Source organism: Dendroctonus ponderosae, unplaced genomic scaffold (genome assembly GCF_020466585.1).
Source record: "Dendroctonus ponderosae isolate FM_Combo_2020 unplaced genomic scaffold, Dpon_F_20191213v2 Dpon_F_20191213_6, whole genome shotgun sequence".
NCBI lineage: Eukaryota > Metazoa > Arthropoda > Insecta > Coleoptera > Curculionidae > Dendroctonus > Dendroctonus ponderosae.
The window spans coordinates 8,276,378-8,297,962 of NW_026018814.1; the positions used below are offsets into that span (position 1 = coordinate 8,276,378).

A 21,585-nucleotide genomic window follows, 5' to 3' on the forward strand; every position below is an offset into this window, starting at 1 on the left:
ATGTTCCTATACTCATTTTTCATCCAATACTCGAACGATCGATGTTTTCATATAATGGAAATGACGAATTTTCCGTATCTATCTATTATCCATTAGTCCTTTCCATTAAAATTTCACTGAAGCATACTCGCTTTTCTAGAGCTTCAGCTACATTTTCGTGCTGAGTTGGTAATTTAGATCAGTTAAACTTGCTTGTTTTGAGAATATTTTTCACAATTGTGGCTTCGATATCAAGTTTTGATTTGGGTACGCTTGAAAGGAATATTTTTGTCAATATTATTTCTGCGTTCAAGGCAGTTTCTCATCGAAATATGTGCATTTTCAATACTTTAACAGGAAATCACGTAGAAAATATTTTTTTTCTAAGTGATTGTTTCAGTATTGTATAAGGTGTTTCAAGTTAATTACAGCTTTTTTACTTTCTTGTGAATATATTATCATGAAAAACCTTTATTAAAATTGACAAATTTTCAGTCATTGGTACTGGAATCATAGTGATTGACACCAAATTCGGCAGTTATTGGCACGACCGCTTTTTATAAGCTAAATGAGCTCTTTAGTGAGGAATAGTAAATTAAATTAAAGACCAGTGTAATACTTGTATGTTTGAACATTTCTGGCTAAGTAACAACTATTTTTTTTATTTCTCTTTCTTCTTTTCGTTGCGTTGAAACAGTACTTTCTTAGCAATTTCGACAACTTGCTGAATTTATTCCTGATTTTGTCCCGTTTTCGGGCAAACTATCAAATTTTCAACTTGCCATTCTTTAAATAATTACTTAGTTTTGTAGATTCTCAGTTATATTTCAATTTGTTACTGCTTTAGATTGTTGTTTTGTCATTTTAGTTCTATGACTTTCTCGTTTTTTGCCGTTGCCATGTCCTCTCTTTCCTTCGTTTTAGATCACTGATTTTCCGTTCAAAATCACAAGAATACGCGAAAAATACAGCTGGAAGTGAAACACAGATGTTACCGATATTTGTCGCCACTTTATTCGAATTAAAACATCTCTCAATTTCTTATTAACGACGCATTTATTCTCAGAATTCCAATAACTGTCTGGGTGCCAACTGTGCTCTTTACCCTACGTATTTTTCTCCAAACTCAATTGTTGACGCCCTGTATATATAAGTTGCTAGTAAGCGGTACTGAATTTTTCAATATCCTTTTAACGTCCATCTTCTTAGTGTGTACTTCAATGGCCTCCAGCTTAAAAATTGATCATTTGAATCTTCGCGATCAACCAACCAAAAGCTCTCCGGTTCCTACCCTCCAATCTGTAGGTGGCTTTCAATAATAAATGAGCCCTCGAAAGTAACGTCGTACAGTTATCGAATGCTCATTGACCGTCTTAATCTAATTACTAAGTAATAACAGCGAATTACTGCACAGTTCATTTGGCCATTGAGCAGCAAGTAGGGAAAAGTCCGTTACACAATGGGGATGATAAACGTCACGTATAATAAATGGGCCCGAGTGGAAAACAATCATTCTGTATGATGATGTTTCAATTCGGATTAGAGTGAAAGGAACGCCGCGCAACGAACCATGCAGAGAAACGAAAGTTGCGCGATTTGGGGAGTGCAAATTCCGCACCCTGTTGAAGCAGGTCTGTGTTTGCAAAGAATTTGATGTTTTCTACAAAAAATGTTTTCCAGGAATTAGCAAAAGCGTGTTCTGCTTCCAATTTTAATGAATGAATTCAAGTAGTAGCGGTTTTAGTTTGTACTTGCTTTAACTGAAACGTCGTGTGAAGGATTGACGCCAATTTCTTATCACCCTGTATACTTAATTTCATCTAAACCACAAACAGCTTGAATTTGCCGTATGGCAAGAAACTTTGTTGGTTGGCCAAGACTATTGAGTAAGACTATTGCTACTAGTAAGTTAGCTGAAAGTGCACTTCAAAACAACTTAATACGGTTGATTCTGGGAAAATAAAAAAGCTAAGTTGAAGTGAATTAAAAATTCATGAAAAAACACCTTATTTAAAATGTTAAATAATTCCTTTTGATTAAAAGTAAACAGTTATAATATAAAGGCCCTTGCTTGCTTCCTTCGACTTAGGAGCAAAGTAAAGCGTGAGGACAAACAGAGAAGGAAAGACTGGGCGAAAAAAGCGTAAATTGCAAGTCGGTCGCGTAACACGCTTCAAAAAATTATTTCCAGCAGAAAAGTCGGTTCGGTAATTAATTTAACTTTGTGTAAATAGTTTTTCTTTCTACCTTTTCTAATTGGATTTTCCGACTTTTCCGAATTGTCAGGCAAACAGAAGGGCTGCTCCGTAACGTTAATAACGACTTGATAAAGCAAAGAAGTTCTTGATTCTGATGATTTTTTGCGCTTAATGCAAAATATTGTTGATATAAGAAGAGCCTGTTGTGACGCCATGGGGTGCCTTTGTCCGCGTCATCGGAGCACTTAAGGCGATTAGGGGCGCAGAAAGAGCCATCATGTGTCTTGGGTCTCACACACACACAAGTGCTTATCAGATTAGGGAACAGATCAGCCTCGTAAACTACTGCAGAAAGGCCAAGCTTGTTAAACCATCTGATGTCATTTTTATCAGCTATTTTTTCTAATATTTCTTCAGAGTCCTTCATTAATTCGCAATAATCGATTGAGTCACATAATGCATCATGACTTTCTTGGTCCAATTGATTTGGCGTTTTGATTCGCGTATTAACCCCTCTAGTTTAAATGCGTTCATGCATACTCGGCCTTACGGCCGAAAATGTATGCAAAATGGGGACATACGGGGCCCCCTAAATAATCACCGGGTATTAAGTGCTTTGCCAGTGATTGAAAGTGTATCTTTTGTGATGGGGGTGTAGTTCAGTCTTTTGCTATCGCCAATAGACTGTGAAAGAACATTTGTTCGATTACATTTTGTCGAGCATTTAAATCGGCAAATTCAGTTTTAAAGTGTCGATTTAGGTGGCAGTTTTGCAACTTCTTGTAGTTGAGATTAAATTGATTTTCCTGACTGTACATATCTTGAAATTAGGGCCAATGCTATTACATACAGGGAGCGACAAATGCATTGCATATAACTATTTAAAATCAGGTGTTTATTTTGCGAAAAAGCGCTCGGATGTTTGGCTTTAATCGCTCGTTTTTGAACCAATTTTTATTTATACATGGTGACCTGAAAAACGGTATGATTTTAACGCCAACTTTAAAAAATAGAAACTCATTTTTTAATTGAGTTAAATTACAAGAAAGGCGGGTGTGGATTTGAAAAAGTTGGTCTTGCTATCATAACTTTTTTAAGGCCACCTTGTATAAATAGAAAACGTGCGTTTAAAAAACGCATTTTTTTTGAAAATAATCATTCGTTTTTAAATAATTAGATGCAATACATTTACACTGTATATTGAAAGAATACACTTTTAATTTGATGTTATGTAAGGTATATCTTATGGTCTAAACGATTTTGGTTACAAGGCGATACAAGGCGTTCAGCAACTTTTTATATTTCCATAGTAAATTCCTTACCTGGATGTTGCCTGTTCAGATGCTTTAGGAACTTGTCGTCTAGGTTGTCGCGTCCATTTTTTCATATCAGAAATGTGTCATCCACATACCGAAACCGAATCGTCAGCTAAAGAGTTGCTGTGTTGTTTTCTCGAATTTTTTCATGTAGAAGTTTTCTATGCGCATCAAATCCGTTGGTTCCAGACGTCTAAAGTTTTTGATGTCGCTGAATCTTTTGTGAGATGAAGGCTTTTGGTGGTTTGATAAAGAATCATCCAGTTGGGTCTTCTAGGGGTCACGTCGACACCGATAGCAGTTACAATGAAGCAAAATCTATGAAGCAGCAAGAGAGTTTGCTCTAAAAGTTTCTTATTTTATTTCAATTCTATCGAAGAAAGTGTCAATAGGAAGACTAATTAAATATTTTAATTGAGTCGATTATGGGAATACCTTAATTCGGTTAGTTTTAAAAAATATTTTGAAATAAGTTTGGAAGACGATGGACGAAAGTAAAAAAATATGTCAATTAAAGCCGTTGATATAAGTGATATGAAAATGCAACAAGAGAGATTTGAAGTAAAGACGAGAGTGAAGTCGAAAAAATAAAGAAAATAATTCGAGTTGTGTTTTACGGGAAATTTGCAACATGAACGACCACAGAGACAAAAAGAGGCGGCTAATAGATATTAGCTGATATCCATTTTTCGGTGTGTTTTACTCGAAAGATAATTATATTTGAGTAATTACTGTAAAGCAATGATTAATGGAAAATTACAAATGTGACGGAATTATTTACTATTGCTTTATACATATTGCTATTGCTCTATATATTTAAGATGTTAGTAATCTATTGATTGTGAAAACGATTCGATTAATCCTTATTTATTGCTACTTAAAAATCGCTCCGGTTTACAGGTATTCGCAATGCTTCTTGACAAGAAAGAAACTAGTTCTAGTAATTTTTCTTTATTCCCCAGACATGTTTTCGATTATTCTTTGGTAGTGATTGATGGTCGTTCTTTCTTATTGGTCTTCATCTAGACATTTTTTGTTTCTCTTTATGTAAGCCGAATGAAGAAGAGGAGCAATTACTTGTTCAGTTCTTCGTGAAGGTGTCTTAAATAATTAGCAAATTTATTGCACCAGAAAAAAATTTGGGAATGTTTTTTACAGTTCAGGCATCAGTATCCACTTGTTCTATATTTCGGGTACTGTTACGAGGGAAACTTACTCCTGAGCCTCTAAACTTGCCTGCTCTGCATTGAGTGCATGAACAAGCTATAAGCAACATTATTATTATTTTTTTCGATAAAAATAAAATAAATTAGACGCTTTACAAAAATGGACTATAAACTTGGTGATTCTCTACGTGCCTATGAATGTATTCACTCTCTCGTGCCATAATTTCCCCGACGCCCAAGTTAACCCCTAAATAATTCTCGCCCCCCTTTTTTTATTATTTTTTAATCAACGCGAATTAAATCCGACCCCCTTGGCACTCCCCTTGCACACATACATGTCATCACAACCGGACAAATTCATTTATTCCGTTTGTTTTATTTAGAATAGCTGACGGATTGGACGGGAATTGTTATTGAAAATCAATTTTAATTTCAGCAAATCTGAAAACTGAATGTTTCCGATTTTATTTTTCCGAGTTCGGCTGACGTTAATGTTGAGTTTGTTTTCGATTAAAATGCGGAATTCGTAGAATTGAGATTCCAAACAAGAGTTTTAAGGAATTCAGTTTTTTTTGGATCTCCTCTTGGAGATCTATTTAAATATTCCAGCATCGCACAGGGCTGAAAGGGTCGCTTTAAGAACAGCAAAGGGGCGCGAGTGAATGTGTAGGATTTATTCAATAAAGCTCTCCATCTAATTCACGTCACGACCGATTATGATGACTTGGCCAATCGAATTAGGCGAAAGCTGGGGCCTTGAAAGACCTTTTCCAGCTGGATTTATTAACTACTTATTATATGATGACTAGTTTCACTTAATGGCTTTAACTATGCGAAAATCTCTCTATGGGGAAACTACTGCAGATTTATTTTGTATTAATTACATTTTTCGTTTGTTAGTGCTACAGTGTTAGTTTTTTATTTCGCGTTAAATAGAAAGCCAATCCTGAGTGTTCAAATGAAATGAGCTGATGGATGTAGTTTTGATATTAAATTTTCTTTATAAAATACATGTTTCTACAGTATTTATGTTATGCTGGAGAGAAACGAATCATCCTGTGTTGTGTGGATTTAGAAAAAGTGGATCATATCTGCATCATGTAGTGTTTTTCTTTCATACATTACACGAGCCTTTTAAATAGCATTATGGTCGGACAGAAAAATTCTCTCCCTTTTTTTCGTATTTGGAGACACATCTTGAGACTGGGGAGTCTCGCGGTGTTTACACAGAGGGAGTCCTACAATAACACGACACGGCACATAATAAAGAACTCCATTAGCGCTGTTGCCAAAGTGGAAGTTGGGATCAGTCCGAAATGTATCATATAGAGTTCCAGAACGGTTCTATATAGAGGAAATTTTGTTATTTCGAATTGCCAAACACACATTCAAAAATGATCCTTAAATCGACCAGTTTTCTGGCTTTCATTTACCCAACAGCCCGAAAACTCGACCTTTTAATCAAAGGAGTGACAAGCTCGAGCTCATTGCTTGAAACTGCAGAGTTTTTCGGGCTTGGAGGCCACCGTGAATAATAATTTCGTCCTGACGTTTCCCAAGCACGAGTGGCTTCGGTCCGGACATACCCCTGAAGATGCAATCCACTCGTGCTTGCGAAACGTCAGCGAGAACTTCTTTCCACGATAGCCTCAGAGACGGAAAGACTCTGCAGTTTCAAACAATGGCGCTGAGGGCCTAACTCTTGCGGAGAGATCATGTACAGTCGGCGTCACATAAAAGTAGATGATTAAACAGTTGAAAAATCTGCCTTTCTACCGCGATCTGCCTTTGCTTAAATGACAAAATACTGAAGAATACATTTTTCTATTATCAAAATGACACATTTAAAAGTATTTGAAAAATCTCGTATAAATACATTAATCGGGGAAGGTTGGTCAACAAAAATAGTAGCTGAGAGATTTGAAAAACCAAAGAGCACGATTTGTAAAGATATTAATTAAATTGTCAAATTAAAACAAGTTTGTGACATACATCGTACATAGATTTGACGTATTTCACAAAGCCCGATTTACCAAAATCGGGAAAAATCGCCTTTAATAGTCGTCTACTTTTATGTTAAATCGACTGTACCTTTACTGAATTGCGTGTTTTGAAATTTATTTTAGCCTCTGTGGAAAACTTCACAACCTTTCAGTAAGAAATTTATTCTTATAACATCGAGATTTGATGCACGGTTTCACAAAATGTTGGAAGTAACATCTAAAAATGAGCATAATGCTGAAAGAAAACAAACCACACGTTAACACGCAAGTGACAAAGCCAAGAAGTCCGAATAGAAGATGCAAAGCACATAGGCGCAAAAATGTCTAAAACAAGGAAAATATATAGAAGGTTTATCGGGTAGAAAAAGCTGTTTAATTCAGGTGTAAAACCGATAGTTGATTCGACACCATTGCATAATCAGAACTTGAAATCCCCGTTTGATACTTTATTATTTGAATATTATGCTTTCGCTGTTTGTCTATTTCTTCCATCTATTTATATAGCAAGGCTGTAACTCAATACAAGGCCGACAAAAGGCAAAAAGGTCTTCGGTTTCCCGACGGAGTGCATCTCAAACACAATTTGTGTAAACAGGGCGGCAGGCGGATAAGTAGGGCACAGCCCGATAGCGCCCCTTTTTATCCCTTTTACTACCGTTGAAGGGTATTCCTTACATCTGTGGGCTTATGTTGCACCCTTGGTAAAGTTTTTTTTTGTAAATTTTCCGGCAGGAATTCGTGAATTTGGAGTTTATATTGAAATTGATGTCCATTGTGAAAAGGTACGATGTTTGCATAAACATGTTCGCGCATATGTACCAATTCTGTTTGATTAGTGCATGCAATTTTTCACTTTCGTATCAAGAAATCTCATTATTGTTTAAATAGATGTGACGGAAAAGGCCCTCACTTTTCCTATGTGGGCTGCATACCGTCGATTTCCACAAGTTGCATAACACAACTTACCAAAGTTGTTAACTACACTGCAGTTCACATTGCTCGTCGACAAGCTCTTAAATACCAAGAAAACCAACTGAGAAACTTTTGAATTAGCGCATAGAAAGAGCTTAAAAGTGCCAGTGAACTTTAGCGATGTGCCATTTACCGTGTACAGGAAAACATCTTTACTCGTAAACTTTCACCATTGCTAACTTTCACAACCCGAGGATATTAAATATCCCGGTACTGGGAGGGAAAACTCAATAATTTCACTCAAATTGAGGCTGATTTCTTTTTGAAAAATTACTCAAATGCGCTTTTTAAAAAGATTTTCTGATATGAAAATTGCACAAAACTTGGCTTCTTTTGCGTTAAGTTTCTTCACAATGTGATATCGAGTATGTTGTTCCTTCGGGTTATCGTCAATCATTTTCAGTAGGAAAAGTTCCATAAAACTGATTTATTCGAACATTGATAGCAATCTGGATGTTTTTGTTCAGTTGCGAATTTTCCACAATAACAGTTTGTCTGTGAAACGGATGTTCTTTTATTGGTCGACATACTATCCAGGTCGGTTAATAGCTGGCGTTATTTTTAACATTTTTTTTTCAATGTTTCTGTAGCTGTACATCGAGATATTTCGAAAGAAACTTGCTCTTGAATAATGTAAATTAAATAAGTTTTTCAACAAATTGAACAAAACGAAAAATATTGTTTAGATCTGTTGCGCTCCTTAAGTTAGATTAACTAACTCCCACAAAGGAATGATGTCAATTTTGAATCACCCCGTATATTTAAACCCGATTTATCATGTTTCCATTCTAGATCATCGAAAAGTTACGGTTTGAAAAACAACTTAAGTCGTATTTGAAGGCCGTATAAAAAGCTTAAAAATACAGAGTGATTCAATTTTTAACCGGAAAATGCAAGAGTTTATGGCACTCGCAAAATGAGTAGCAAACTTATTGTGAATATAATCACAAACGCTTCTGTTTCTATTCATATACAGGATTTTAAAAGCAGCATATTTTTTGTTACTCCCATTTAACTTTTTTAGTTTTTGAGATTTTTGAAGCAATTTTGGAACTTGGCCACATTCTGAGATGTAGATCGTTCAATGATTGAAACGGTTGCATGTACCCGATATATTTTTTCCATTATTATCACTTCGAACTTGGTTGGGATGCTCCACCGAAGTTTATCCGCCTTTTTTAATGTTTTAAAGAATTATCAAAATACACTTTACTTCAACACCCTGTATTTTGGACAGGAATCGCTAGCGGAGATACGTTAATATGAACGTTTCCACTTATTTTTGTGAGTTTTATCACGTTTTTCGTTTCTCTATTAAAGATTTAATTCTTTTATATGTAAAATGTATGAAGATAAATTTCAGTTATCTTATACCTGTGTTTTCCACATTGCTTCTGAAAAAAGAAAATTCCAGCACATTCATCTCTCGATAAATTTTAGTCAAAAAAAAGGTGTTAAATGAAAATGCTTATTGATATGAGTCTAACAGTTTCGGAAGCCCTAAGGTCGAAAGTACGATAGGACATTTAACACAAATTATTTAATTTTGATAAAAGGGTTCGGAAAAAATGTATTTCATACAGCCGTTTGTTTGTAAAATTCGATTTTTGCAATTCGAGACACCGAAAATCAAATTCAGTCATTCCCAATGGCAAATCCGCAATTTTCTTCCACATAGGTCCCAGATAAGATCCAATTAACGCGGAAATCTCCGACAAACTTTGCGAACATCTTTTCCAGACGGGTCGAGGATTAGCTGCCGCAACTTAGTTAACGAATTCATTAGGCTTTCTTCGCGTTCGAACTTTCGTCTCGGCACGATCGGCAAACATTATTATAATTACAGGTGCCTTCCTTCATGTAGCGAAACCGAAAAAATTAGGCGTGGATTGGTTTTCGATCACTCTTTGCCTGTGTGCTTCCTAGGTCGATACAGGAAGTATTTAGCCAAAATTAAAGATGTTTTTATCATTAATAAATAAAGCATGAATAAATTAGTTTTTATCACCCTGTAGTTTCAAAGCCAAATATTTTGCAAATCAAATATTAATATAGAATTGAGCTATTAAAGTTTTTTCATGCCAAATTTGAAACTTTTGCTGCTAAAACGGCGAAATTTTCGATTTATCAACACCATGAAAAAGTGAATTTTCATTGCTAATGCCGAATAATTAAAAAACTATCCAATTTTCATTCATATCTTTTATAGCAAAAAGTAATTGAAATTTACATGTAAATTCAAAAATAAAATAAAATATAGCGTGTTTCATTAGAAGCAAAGTTGTTTTCTCTGTCTGTGAAATTGTGAATATTTTTAAAATATGCGTGTATTGTACTTTCACATTTGTATTCATACACTCTATATAAGCAATTCCTTTGCAATGAGTGCTGTTTTTTTATTTTATCGGTTTGTTTTCATGCTGTTGACAATTTTTTTTGCTTTTACATCGAACGACTTGGTCATTCTCAACATAACAAAGATATATAGAAATGGCGTGAAAGACTTGAACAGCATTTTTCCAATTTCCTAATGGAGTATTGTCTAATCAGCATTAGTTGCAAGTCGCAAAAGTGTTATTGTGGTGGTGGCGCGGCGAAAGGTCTTGTTCTAACTCGATTAGGGCTTGATTTATGGGTCCGAAGAGGGAGATTCTGTGACGTGCAAGTGGGTTATGAAGATGTGTGTTTATGGTCATGTGAACTGTTTTGTCTCGTTACACCGTAATTTATACACATGTGTGATATTAGCCGGTTTAGTAATCTCTGCTTTTCCCACTGTAATTTTAGCCCTTGTAAAACTGAAATTAAATTGATGCATTTCGCAATGTTTAATGTGAAAGTCTGGTACAAAATTTTGGAAGTTTTCTTGTATGTGCCAAAAGATCAACGTGATCTTGAGTCACGCGGACTGAAGTAAAATGTAGAAGATACATTTCTTGAGAAACCTTGCCGCCATAATCTAAAATTAGAAAAAGTCAGTTCATGAAGAGTAGAATTTTGTTTAGTTGTTCGCAAAATAAAGTTATTCGCAATTTTTTGTCTTTCTTTTGCATTCTTTCAGGCTCTCACTATCAGGCAAAGAAGTATTAAATACGTATTTCCCGTCTGTATGCATTTTTGCACCTAATTTTCACAAACTTTAAACTGAGGCCGGATAAATTTTGTCTATGTGGTCGATCAATAACAGTTTTCGTCTTCGCTTCGCTTGAATTTAACATCAGTCATCAAGTGCGATCTTACAAGTTCTTAAAGACAATCGTGCCCTAAACCAAACTAAAGTAAAGCGCCGCGTTTAGAAAAGTCGCCGGTAGAATATATTTTCCATTGATTCTAATGGAGGCGCGCTAAATTAGCAGAAACAAACCGAAGCAAAGCGATGCGCTTGAAATTCGCCACCGAGATTTTTTTCTTAGAGCAGCGCCGCCTTTTGGCTGAGTAGAGGATAGTTTGTGGGCAATTTTCAAGAAAACAATGTCATCTACTGTCTTCATAATCGAAAATTAGAAAAAGTCAGTTGGACAAAATGGAAAAAGAAAAGAGGAAAGCTGAGGAAAGTTGAAATGAAAAAAAATCGAAAACTGTGTAGAGAATTTCTAATCCGATGATTACTTGTGACTAAATTTATTTGTTTTTGGACTATTGAAATTTTTAAGCAGTAACAAATAATCAAACTTCTACTCTTCGGCAATTCTTCGAATCAGAAGCGATAGTAGTGGCGCATAAACTCTTAACTATCGCCCACTTTTAAGGGAAATATTTGTATATTGTCACCAAACTCTTGCATTTATTAATCGTTAGTGATTCGAATGAGGTTTTAACCGATTTACTCTTGTAAGTGAGCGGACCTTCATTAGAATTTATGTAAATTTATTTATTCAATCCCCTTGGCGCAGTTGCGCTTTCCTTCGGTTCGACTGTACTCTAATCTTCTAAACTCTTTTCCGAAAAATGTCACATCCGGATACTAGAAATTTGATTTTTTGTCATCATTAAGAACATTTTTCTGCGTAATGCTCTAAAAGTGGTGTAAGTGTACCTATTTTATTTTATATGAAGATTTGTTTTTGGTGAGAAAGTTTTGCTTTTGAATAATTTTAAAAATATGGTTACATTTTATTACACTAATTTTGTTTTCTTTAATATTATATTGATTTACTACAAAACGCAATTACAAAATTTTATACTTTTAATAACTATAAAAGGACGTGAGCCACTTTAAAAGTCAGCAAAAGGAAGTCTTACATTTAGAAGATATTAACCACGGGATCGCAATTGAAAGACACAAAACAATTTATTTTTATGAAATTTTGATTAAATACTTCAACAATAAAAAAATAGCAAAATAAAAAGGCTTAATTAATACATTTTAATATGTTTCATCATGATCACTGAGGCAATAAATTTAGTGATTAAAATCCTTATTCTCACTAAATAAAACTATATAAACTAATGGTATAGGGTTTAATTTTTAAAACCATTTCATTTTTTCACAACGGAGATTTTTTCGCCTTCTTATAGTGAACAGACTTTTCAAGTGTTGGCTTAGGGTGGAAAAATCGACTTGTCCAGCTGACGCAACCCCGAACAGATGACCGACTACTAACGCGTGCTATAAACAAATAAATAAAAACTAGTTCGTATTAATGAACGGTAAAAAGGGCGAGGCTTGGACTATTTGAGAAAATTGTCATGATAAGCCCCCACATCCATCTGAGAGCTTTGAGCCAATCTGGTGTTTGTTTTCCCAGCAAATATCAGTATCAGTATCACCAAATTATTGCTGCCCCAATATTTCGCTGGCGCTGTTTTACCCCTTTTGTGTGCCTGTGAGTCTCCAAAACTCGTTACAACTTGTAATTGAGTTAACAGCATAACCGAGATATTATTGTATGCTTTGCTACTTTGATTGGTTTATTTCGGTAGGGTGATATTAGCAAATAGTGCAAATCATTGTATTGTTTTCCACAAAAGATGCGGCAGTAATGAAAATTCGTTGTTTTTTCTTTTTCAGTTATTGCGTGTGTTTGGGAGTAGTTGAAAATCTAGCCCGATGCTGTTTGGCTGTGAGGCGACCTGTTCATGATGTTTCATCGGCCTTTGGCTTTTTGTTAGCTGCGTTGAGCTTCTTAACAGCTTTGGTTCAATTCTGCCCGCCCGACAGCGATCCCACTCATCTGGTAAGTTTATTATTTTATTTATTTGAATAAATTATACACTGCATATGCTGACAAAAAAATCCACAGCAACACACAATTAACAATGGTGACCGGTTGTTCAGTATGTATGTAAACTGTTTTACCTTGGAGTTTCCAAAAATAAATTCAAGGCAAATGAGGGACAAAAAATGCCCGTTTATGCTGGCATATTTGCAAATACGACTTAATTAAAAATTATTTTTTTTGTGGAATTTCTTTTCTGCATTAGGTGATTAATAAATTAAATACTAATAAAGTAAAAAATAGAAAAATTTTGTGTATTTTCAATCGCCCTTTATTAAATGTTTAATCCAGTTCAAGTGACTTAAAATCTAAAAGTTAGAACATTGATAGTTATCAAGTTTGATATCATCAAGTGCCAACATCAGAACCCCTTCGAAATTGTTTATTATGTATTGTGCTAAGCGACGGAAAATTATTTTTTTGCGGAATTTCTATCTGCATCAGATGATAATGACGCAAATTGCAATTTATCAAAGCAAAATTATCTTACAAAACAAGTACGTCGAATTTGAAACGGCACATAGAATGCAACATCCCACAATATCAAAAAATTCTGAAAATTTTCGAGAAACATACATGTAGAAACTTGTCCATACATGCAGAAATAAACACAGAAAGCTATATCATTTAAAAGTAAATTAAGAACTTTTATTGTTGCAGATGTCCATTCTACATGACACTGAGTTGCTGGGGTGTGTCTCAATGTTGTATGGCTCGTTGTTGCCGGGTTCAACGCCTAGAGTAGCAGGCCAGTCTCCTCCCGATCTTCCGCTTCCGTGTGTTCATCTGGCTATCAGCACGTATGAGCTGCTGAAGAGAGTTGCTGAAGCTGATTTGACGAAATTCCAGGTAAGCTTGAGACATACTTCCAGAATACCAACTAGCATTCCGGTCTTCTTTGCTAAAGATGAATCCTGCAACAATACAATCACAGTTGCTGGGCTGTTTCCTCACATATGAGCCCCCCTTAGTTAAAATGATAAATGCAAAACGTCTACATAAAGTAACTTTTTAAATAAATCACTATGAATTTTTACACAGATGAAAAGAATTTATTTTCTTAATGTAGAATTGCCTAGCTTTGTTTCGGCTTTGTTTCGCGCGCATCCTACGTCTGAAAAATTACCAATAGCAAAAAATCAAAGTAGCTTTGAAATACATTTTGATTTAAATCAGTGTTTCAATCCACCGTTTACTTCTATACATTTTCTATAATCAATTTCAATTTTGTCTCAAATGTTTAGAATATATGGGACTCATATTAATATTGCATCCGCGACGTAAATCATCAACATTTTTAACTGCACATTCATATGCAATATTCTTTAAATAACTGCAGAGAAAAGAATTAAGTGGTGTTAAGTCGGTGCTATTAGGGGGCCATGGGACAAGATCAGCTAGTTAAATCCAGAATTGACTTAGGATTTTCATTAAAAAAAAGTGCTACCTGGCGAACGTTGTCAGATGGATAAGACATTTAATTCTTTACTTTATTATAAAAACAAATGTTGTTGTCTTCGTGCTTCTAATGGTTTGCCGTTTGCACAATCGTTTTTATACATACTTAAATTGTTCCTGCTAAGAACAAGACATATTTGCTTATATTAAAACGAATGTTTCGAATTTGCTGCCTAAATGTAAATGTAAAGTAAAAGCCAGCGCTGTGCTGCGCAAATGGCTCGGTGCACCAACTCACTGCAGCGCAGTAACTCAGTTCCGTTGAGCGGCGAAAATGTTTCTTAAATTATGAGCTAAAAAATGTAGTGACTTTTTTTTAGTTGTTTGGACAATGTGATAAAACAGTACTCAAGAAAAATCCTGCTGCCTTTTTCAGATATAAAATTTCAAGTCTCGGGTCTCATAAAGCTTTAAACCGCTCAAAAACGCAACTCAATACAGTGTTACCCAGGCCTAGATCTCGAGGCAAAAAATCTGTTTTCTCGTCATGATTTGAAAATAAAAAACGAGTAGACACTAAAATAAAACAACAATAAAAAAAAACTAATCAAAAGGGGATCTAACTTCCTACTTTTGACTTTCTGTATTTCAGAAACAATCGACTTTCGGATAAAGCAAGTTTAGGCCCATTTGCAGCATTTATTGTATAGTGCCCTTCGGCTTAACACAATTTTACATTTTTTGTGGCGTATAGAAGGTTTTCATGGTTTGCTAGCGATTCTTTGTTATGATGATGGTTGCATAATCATAAAACCGTACTTTTCCATTTATATCTCTTACTGTCTCATTTCTCCTTCCACTTCTCGCAATATCGTTCAATCTGACCCTCAATCACGTTGTTTTAAATTCCCCTATATAATGTAGAAAGAACGTATTCTGAATAAATCTGTTGGTTTGCGTTCTTGCAACCCTCCTATCGTCCCACGGATTTTTTTCCTAGTTCATAATATGTCAATAGAGAGAAGGAGTTTCACCCTGCCCAGTATCCGCATCCTGTAATTAGCGGCACGCTCTCAATTCCCGAAGGAACAAGGACGCGCGCCCTGCTAAGTACAGGCGTAACGGGATGATCCCGAAGGAATTCGGGGTTAACACACACATCGTTACTTAACCGAAACCGCTGAGTATGCTTCGGGTTTAGATATCAGCTTTCTTTCGTTGAGAGGATTTTGTGTGCTAATTTCTTAATGTTCACATTGACTGCTGCTGGAGGATAAATATCTAGTGATTTAAGAGGCTATTTTGTTTGGTATTTCTCTCGCGTGAGTGAAAACAGATTAAGCAACTTGTCAGTTGTTGATCTTTTAAATAATTGATAACTACATGCATCGAGGCTAAGGCGTCGGTGCAGACGAAAATACGTATAAAAAAACGACTCTACAAACTTAAGGGTTCTCGGAGGTGATGAATTTTAGTCGATCACATCAGAAAAAATAATTTTATGTAGGGTGTCCGGAAACTAAATCAACAAGCGAAGACGGCAAATTTTAGAGATGATTTCATGTCGATCTAAGCATTGAACAATAAAAAAATATGTCAAAGGTCGAACTTAAAACTTGAGTTTTTAAGAAGCATTTTTTGTGAACGCGATTTAGGCCAGCTCAACATAAATAATCGCTGAAATTTTATGTTTTCGTTTCTCGGTCTAATTCCGGACCGGATAATGAGTTTGCAAGAAAAAATTACCTCATAATCGTTTAAAAATCGTTTTTAACCGAAAAATTGTTTGTCAAAGGAAAACATTTAGACACTAGGGAAATGCATATTTACAATGCTAAGAAAGATTAAAACAACACAACTTCAAACAACAAATGTTTCCAGAAAGACATGTGTGTTCATAGCAAAGTTCACTCCCAGTGGAACTCGAAGATCGTGCTTTCATATGGATAAAATTGCTCAAATTTGCTAATAAACTCGATATTTTGGTAGAATTTGAATAATTTGCAACTCTTTTGGAAATGCAGCACGCAATTTGGAAATGCAGCACACAACATGCATGTAGACAAAGTACACTGATAAATAATAAAGCATACAATTACCTTGAAAGAAATCGTTTTATGAAAGTTTAACCGGACATCAGTTTGACAAACAAACGCTCCGATCCCGAGTCAATTTTCCATTATTCAATCGAAAAGCCAACTCCGGGACAATGTTTGTTCGAGGAACAGAGGCCGGTTGCAGTGTGGCCTTTTAATTGAATCATCAAACGATGATCCAGGCACAAATTGGTTTTGCGTAAAGCCGACCGAATGATAGGCGACTCCCCGAGGATTCTCTTCACTGTTTGTTCTTCGAATTGGTTTGTCTTTTCGATTTATGCCAGTCTAATGATTCTCCATGCCCAGTTGATGGTAGATCGCTCTACTCTCGGGCTACTTTTCCGGGCGTGCAGCTTTGTTTAACTGACTAATTAAGATGGAATTGTATAGCTTGAAACTGAAATAGTTTTGATGGTTTGTACGTGAAGTTTATAGCTTTACTTTGTAAAGTAGTCAAATTACATCAGTCAGAAAGTCACCAGATATCAAACAGAAATATTGATCATTATTATTGATTATATAGAATATAAGACGCCAGTTTTGAAAATATGATCAAAAAATTGATGAAATTAAGAAAGCTATTCAAAATTAAATAAAAATCCAAGAGGACGTACATAAAATAAATATTCCTTTACGACCAGTAATTAAATTCACTTTTGACACAAATCAAAATAACCAAATTGTTTTTATCGGTATACGAATTTAGAGAATTTTGAGAATTGAGAATTTAGAGAATTTTGAGAACATATAAATCGATATTTAAAATTTAACTTAAATCATCCGATAATGGTGCAAAATTGAATTGTAAAAAGTTTATATCGTAGAACCAAAATAATTTATAATCAATCTAATTTTATTAGGGAAAAAAATTCATGAAAGAGGATTTAAATTTCGATAATTACGCAAATTGTTTTATTAACAGATGTTTTAATGAAATTGAAAATCCACAGTTAACAGCAAAATCAACATACACCTATTACAAGCCTTTTTAGTCCATTTATTCCGGGGCTACGATAAACGTAATTTATAAAATTCCTTGCGAATGTAGTAATTATACAGGGAAAACATCAAGACTGTTAAATAAATAAGTTCATAGACCACATCTTTGTCAACATGCATTTGATATTTGCCACCAATTTCAATCGGATAGTTCAAACAATTTCAACAAGTGCATCAATAAAAAACGCAAAATTGGAAAAGGTGCATTCATTTAATAAAATGTTATATTTAATTTAATAAAATCAGGATAATGTTGATGCCAAAAACTCAACAAACGGGTTTTGGAAACATGAATTGTCCTCAACCATCTACATCTACAACTTATTGAGTTGAAGTTTGAAATTCAAGTGGAATGTGTTCTTTAAGCTGCTTTGATTTGTAATGTTTCGGTTCTTTAACCAGTTGGTTATAACCAATCAAATTAAACCAAGAAGTTCGATATATCGAACTTCTTCAAACGGCTTTGGTTGGCTTTTCAAATAATTCAACGGCTTCCGGCCTGGTGTGGGACATGAAACATTCGATTTGAATGCGTTGTTTTTAGAGAGAAGTGCATGAAGCCGGATGGCATTTTAACGGCAATGTTTTATTGCAGGAAGTGTTGGGTGCTGAAGGAATTTCCCTACAGTTTCGGCACATCAGCAGTCACTTGATATGGTGTTGCACCTCACTTTCCGAGTCCAAAGCAACAGTAAAAGAGAGTGAAGTGAAAGCTAAGGTCTATTCGAATCTTTTGAATGAAGTCATCATGGTGACCGGATTCTTCGCTCTTAGAAACACCGAAAATCAGGTAACTATATGTAATATTAGAGCGTTTCGTCATTTGATTTTTTTAAATGCGTTTTATACACTCTGAGGTTGAAGGTATGTGACTAAAGCCTAAGAGTTTAATGGGAATCGAATTGCGCAATCAAAAGTCGATCTCACAAAATCAACGTTACACTGACAAATTTTGACTAATTTTGGAACTGGATAAATTCTGATTGTGTTTCTTAGTGTGTATTCTTGCAAAAAATTTGTGCTTCAGTTAAAGTTTCTATAGGGTTACAAATGAGACAATGCGAAATTGGTGAAAGTTTCACATGCTCTTGGTTGGACAAAAAAATGCTGTTGAATTTCAATAACAAGGGCATTAAGATAAATGGCATATCTCGAAAAAATTATTGAATATTTAGCCAATCGTGTATTTACAGAGTGGTCTCAAAAAATCAACTTTTAGGTCTTGCAGTGATATATTTATATTTTTTCATCTTCAACCGATTTTAAAAATCTAGGGCTCATATTGAAGCTAAAACGTCACACTCGAACCGAGAAATAAATCAATACACCCGGTTGAATGAATTAACGAAATATTTGAAAGTAAACTACACTTAGTTGAAAATGTTCCAGAATCACACATTTCGGGGGCAACTATAGTTTGGGTAAATTTTTGTGCAACCCTGTATATGGAATTTACGTCATAGTTGTCTATGAAGTTTCAACATGAGCCCTAGATCGTGAAAATCGATCTGATATCCCATAAGTTATTGACGCAAGACTAAAAAATTGCTGTTTTGAGACCGCCCTCTAAATAGAATATAGCCGAAAAATTCAAAAACCGTTTCGAGCTATACGATATTATTTGGTGTTGAGATCCAAAAAAACTCTTTTTGTCCAACTAAAAACATTGGAGACAAAAAACAAATGGGGCTTCAAACAGAAACCACATTGCTTCAAGCAATCATAATTTATCCAGTTTTAAAGTTTTATGGCAAATTTCGCTGTGTAACGTTGGTTTTGTTGAGCAGGTTATTTGGCTACTTTTTCAGCTGGAACAAAAGTTGTCGAGGATTTTTCTAAAAAGCTTATGCACACTTGTTACACAGTAATTCACTTAAATTTATCATAAATCCTTTCCGTTGTGTGATTTAAGCGGTGAGTGGTGGCGAAAAATTAATTTTTTGATGTGAAAACTCTGGATTTTCAATAATATATATTTGCTTGAAAACAAAAGGATTTGGTGCCTCGGTCATCCAGCCAACCCATGTAAATGTAGAAAGAACCATGTTCGCGCGTCCCCGTCGAAATAGACGATAAGCGGAGGCCCGGTTGGCGCCCTCGCTATCTAAATGGGTCCCCGCATAACTCACGGGTCCCGCCAAGAGCGTGTTTTATATCAAGTTTATTATTTTCGGTTCGTACAGATCGCTTAAACTTGCTCCGTTCTGGGAAAATGTCGCGTTTATCTTGCCTCTTGAAGATTACATTCTTCGATTCAAAAAAATGCCTTAATTAATATCGAAGTATTTCGGCGGAAAGTCTCAGAATCGTTCTACTAAACGAGAAAATTGCTTCTTAGATATCTTCAATTTGAAATATGTTTATAGATATATACACGGTGGTGTGTATAACCAAAACGGCGAGAAATGTGTGTGGCTAACTAATGTGTAATTTTTTTATGCGATATTGGCACCAATAGTGGCCACACATTAAAATAATTTTCCTTACACAGGGATATTCCAAAAACCCGTGCTATGTCAAAATTATGATTTTTTAATATCAAACACCCCGTCTCAATATGTCGCAGTTCTTTCCCTTACCAATAAGGATACCTACTTATGATATAAGGTGATAAGATACGTATAGACACTTAAAGTTGAAAACAGAGTCACTGTAGTAAATCTGCAAAAGAAGTTGAAAAATCGAACTTTTCAATTATGCTCCAATATACAGGAAGTTCGAGTTTCATAAAAATTTGCAACTTATTTTTTTTTTATGGAAGAGCCCATATATTATTATGCTATCGTAAAAGCTTTTTAACAAGTTTCCAGAAAATGTTACATTGTCAATACATTGAACGTTTATGAGTGAATTGGTTGCAAAAGATAGTAATTTCAATGCGTTATCATAGAAATGTATGAAATTACTTCGATAATTGGAAGAGAAATGGTTGGATTGGACGCGGTGGCGCAATTGAATGACCACCTAGATAACCTGACATGACACCAATTGACTTTTTCTATTGGGTCATGTTAAGGTCAAAGTTTACAAACAGATTAAGACATGAAAACAAGAGTAAGGCGGCGAAGTTTTCGAAATATTTCAGTAGAAATTTTAGAAAAGGTAAAATGTCTAATGCATAGTACTGAAATGTGTGTATAATGAGAATGGTTGAATGACTCTTTTTTTTAACAATTTAGGTTAAACTTATTTTTATGCTATAATGCTGTAATGTTTATTATCTTTATTTGATACTGCTTTATAATGTTTTAATAACATTTAATTAACTTTTGAGTTTAAATAATTAATAAAGTAGTATCGAAATAGAGTTTAATGTGCTGGTCTTGTAGGACTGCTGGTAATAGCGTGAGTTTATTGTCTGCATTTGTTACTGGTTTATTAATTGTTGTTTGTTTCTTAAATGCAACATTTCCTGTTTTTCAATGCCCGGTTTCTGATAGATTCTCTTATTGTTTCGATAACTAACGGGACGCTAAAGTTGTAGGTTTTATAAATTATGGTGGGTTTCTCAACGTGTCTAAACGTCAAAGCTAGAGGTCCATAACTATTGAGGCTATAAAGTAGCAAGGCCATATAACGGATAAGGAGAATCTGTAAAGACCGGTTAGAGTGACAGATAAACTATGGTTTCTCTATCTACAAAAAAATAAATATTATACTGACAAACTTTTCAGTTCGATCTGTTTGGTCGTGTCAAACTAAATTATTTGCCTGTCAAGTGCATTAAGTGGTTGGCTAAATTGTTCGATTTCATTAAAATTCGGATTCAAGCAAATCCGTGCAAAAATTTAACTTTTCAACCAATTTACTCAGAAACGTGTGCTTCAAAGTATTGATAATTTAGTATTTCCTGAAAATCTTGTTGGAAAACATGCAAGATTGCATAATAATACAGGGTGATTCAAAATTGGCGTCATTCCTCTGGAGGTATTGTCTGGCGCTGTTATAGGAGTACAGAAAAAATAATAAAATAAATTAATTCTTATTAACTGAAACTGAGAAATTTGCAAAAAACTATATCAGAAATACGGCAGCAATGTTTTTCAAGGTAATCTTCCTAATTAACATTGCGCAAATATCTGTGGATTCGTAAAACTCCGGTAACCATGGAATATACAGACTGACAATAAGATAGACAAGGATAAACGGTAAATTCAACAAGATTTGTTGACGAAATGTGAACATGTTCTCATAACCTCGAATATTGGTGTTTAAAAATAAACCATACAACACCAA

At 34.8% G+C, this 21,585-nt stretch overlaps 1 protein-coding gene across 3 annotated transcripts in view; it reads left to right on the forward strand.

Annotated features, from left to right (window-relative positions):
* Positions 1–21,585, forward strand: part of LOC109533947 (S phase cyclin A-associated protein in the endoplasmic reticulum) — a 51,993-nt gene that overhangs the window by 26,539 nt on the left and 3,869 nt on the right. For all 3 annotated transcript variants that reach the window (XM_019899464.2, XM_019899465.2, XM_019899466.2), the window contains exons 26-28: positions 12,646–12,811; positions 13,514–13,702; positions 17,945–18,139. In XM_019899464.2, the coding sequence (XP_019755023.2) occupies positions 12,646–12,811; positions 13,514–13,702; positions 17,945–18,139 (550 nt within the window). The remainder of the gene's footprint in view (positions 1–12,645; positions 12,812–13,513; positions 13,703–17,944; positions 18,140–21,585) is intronic.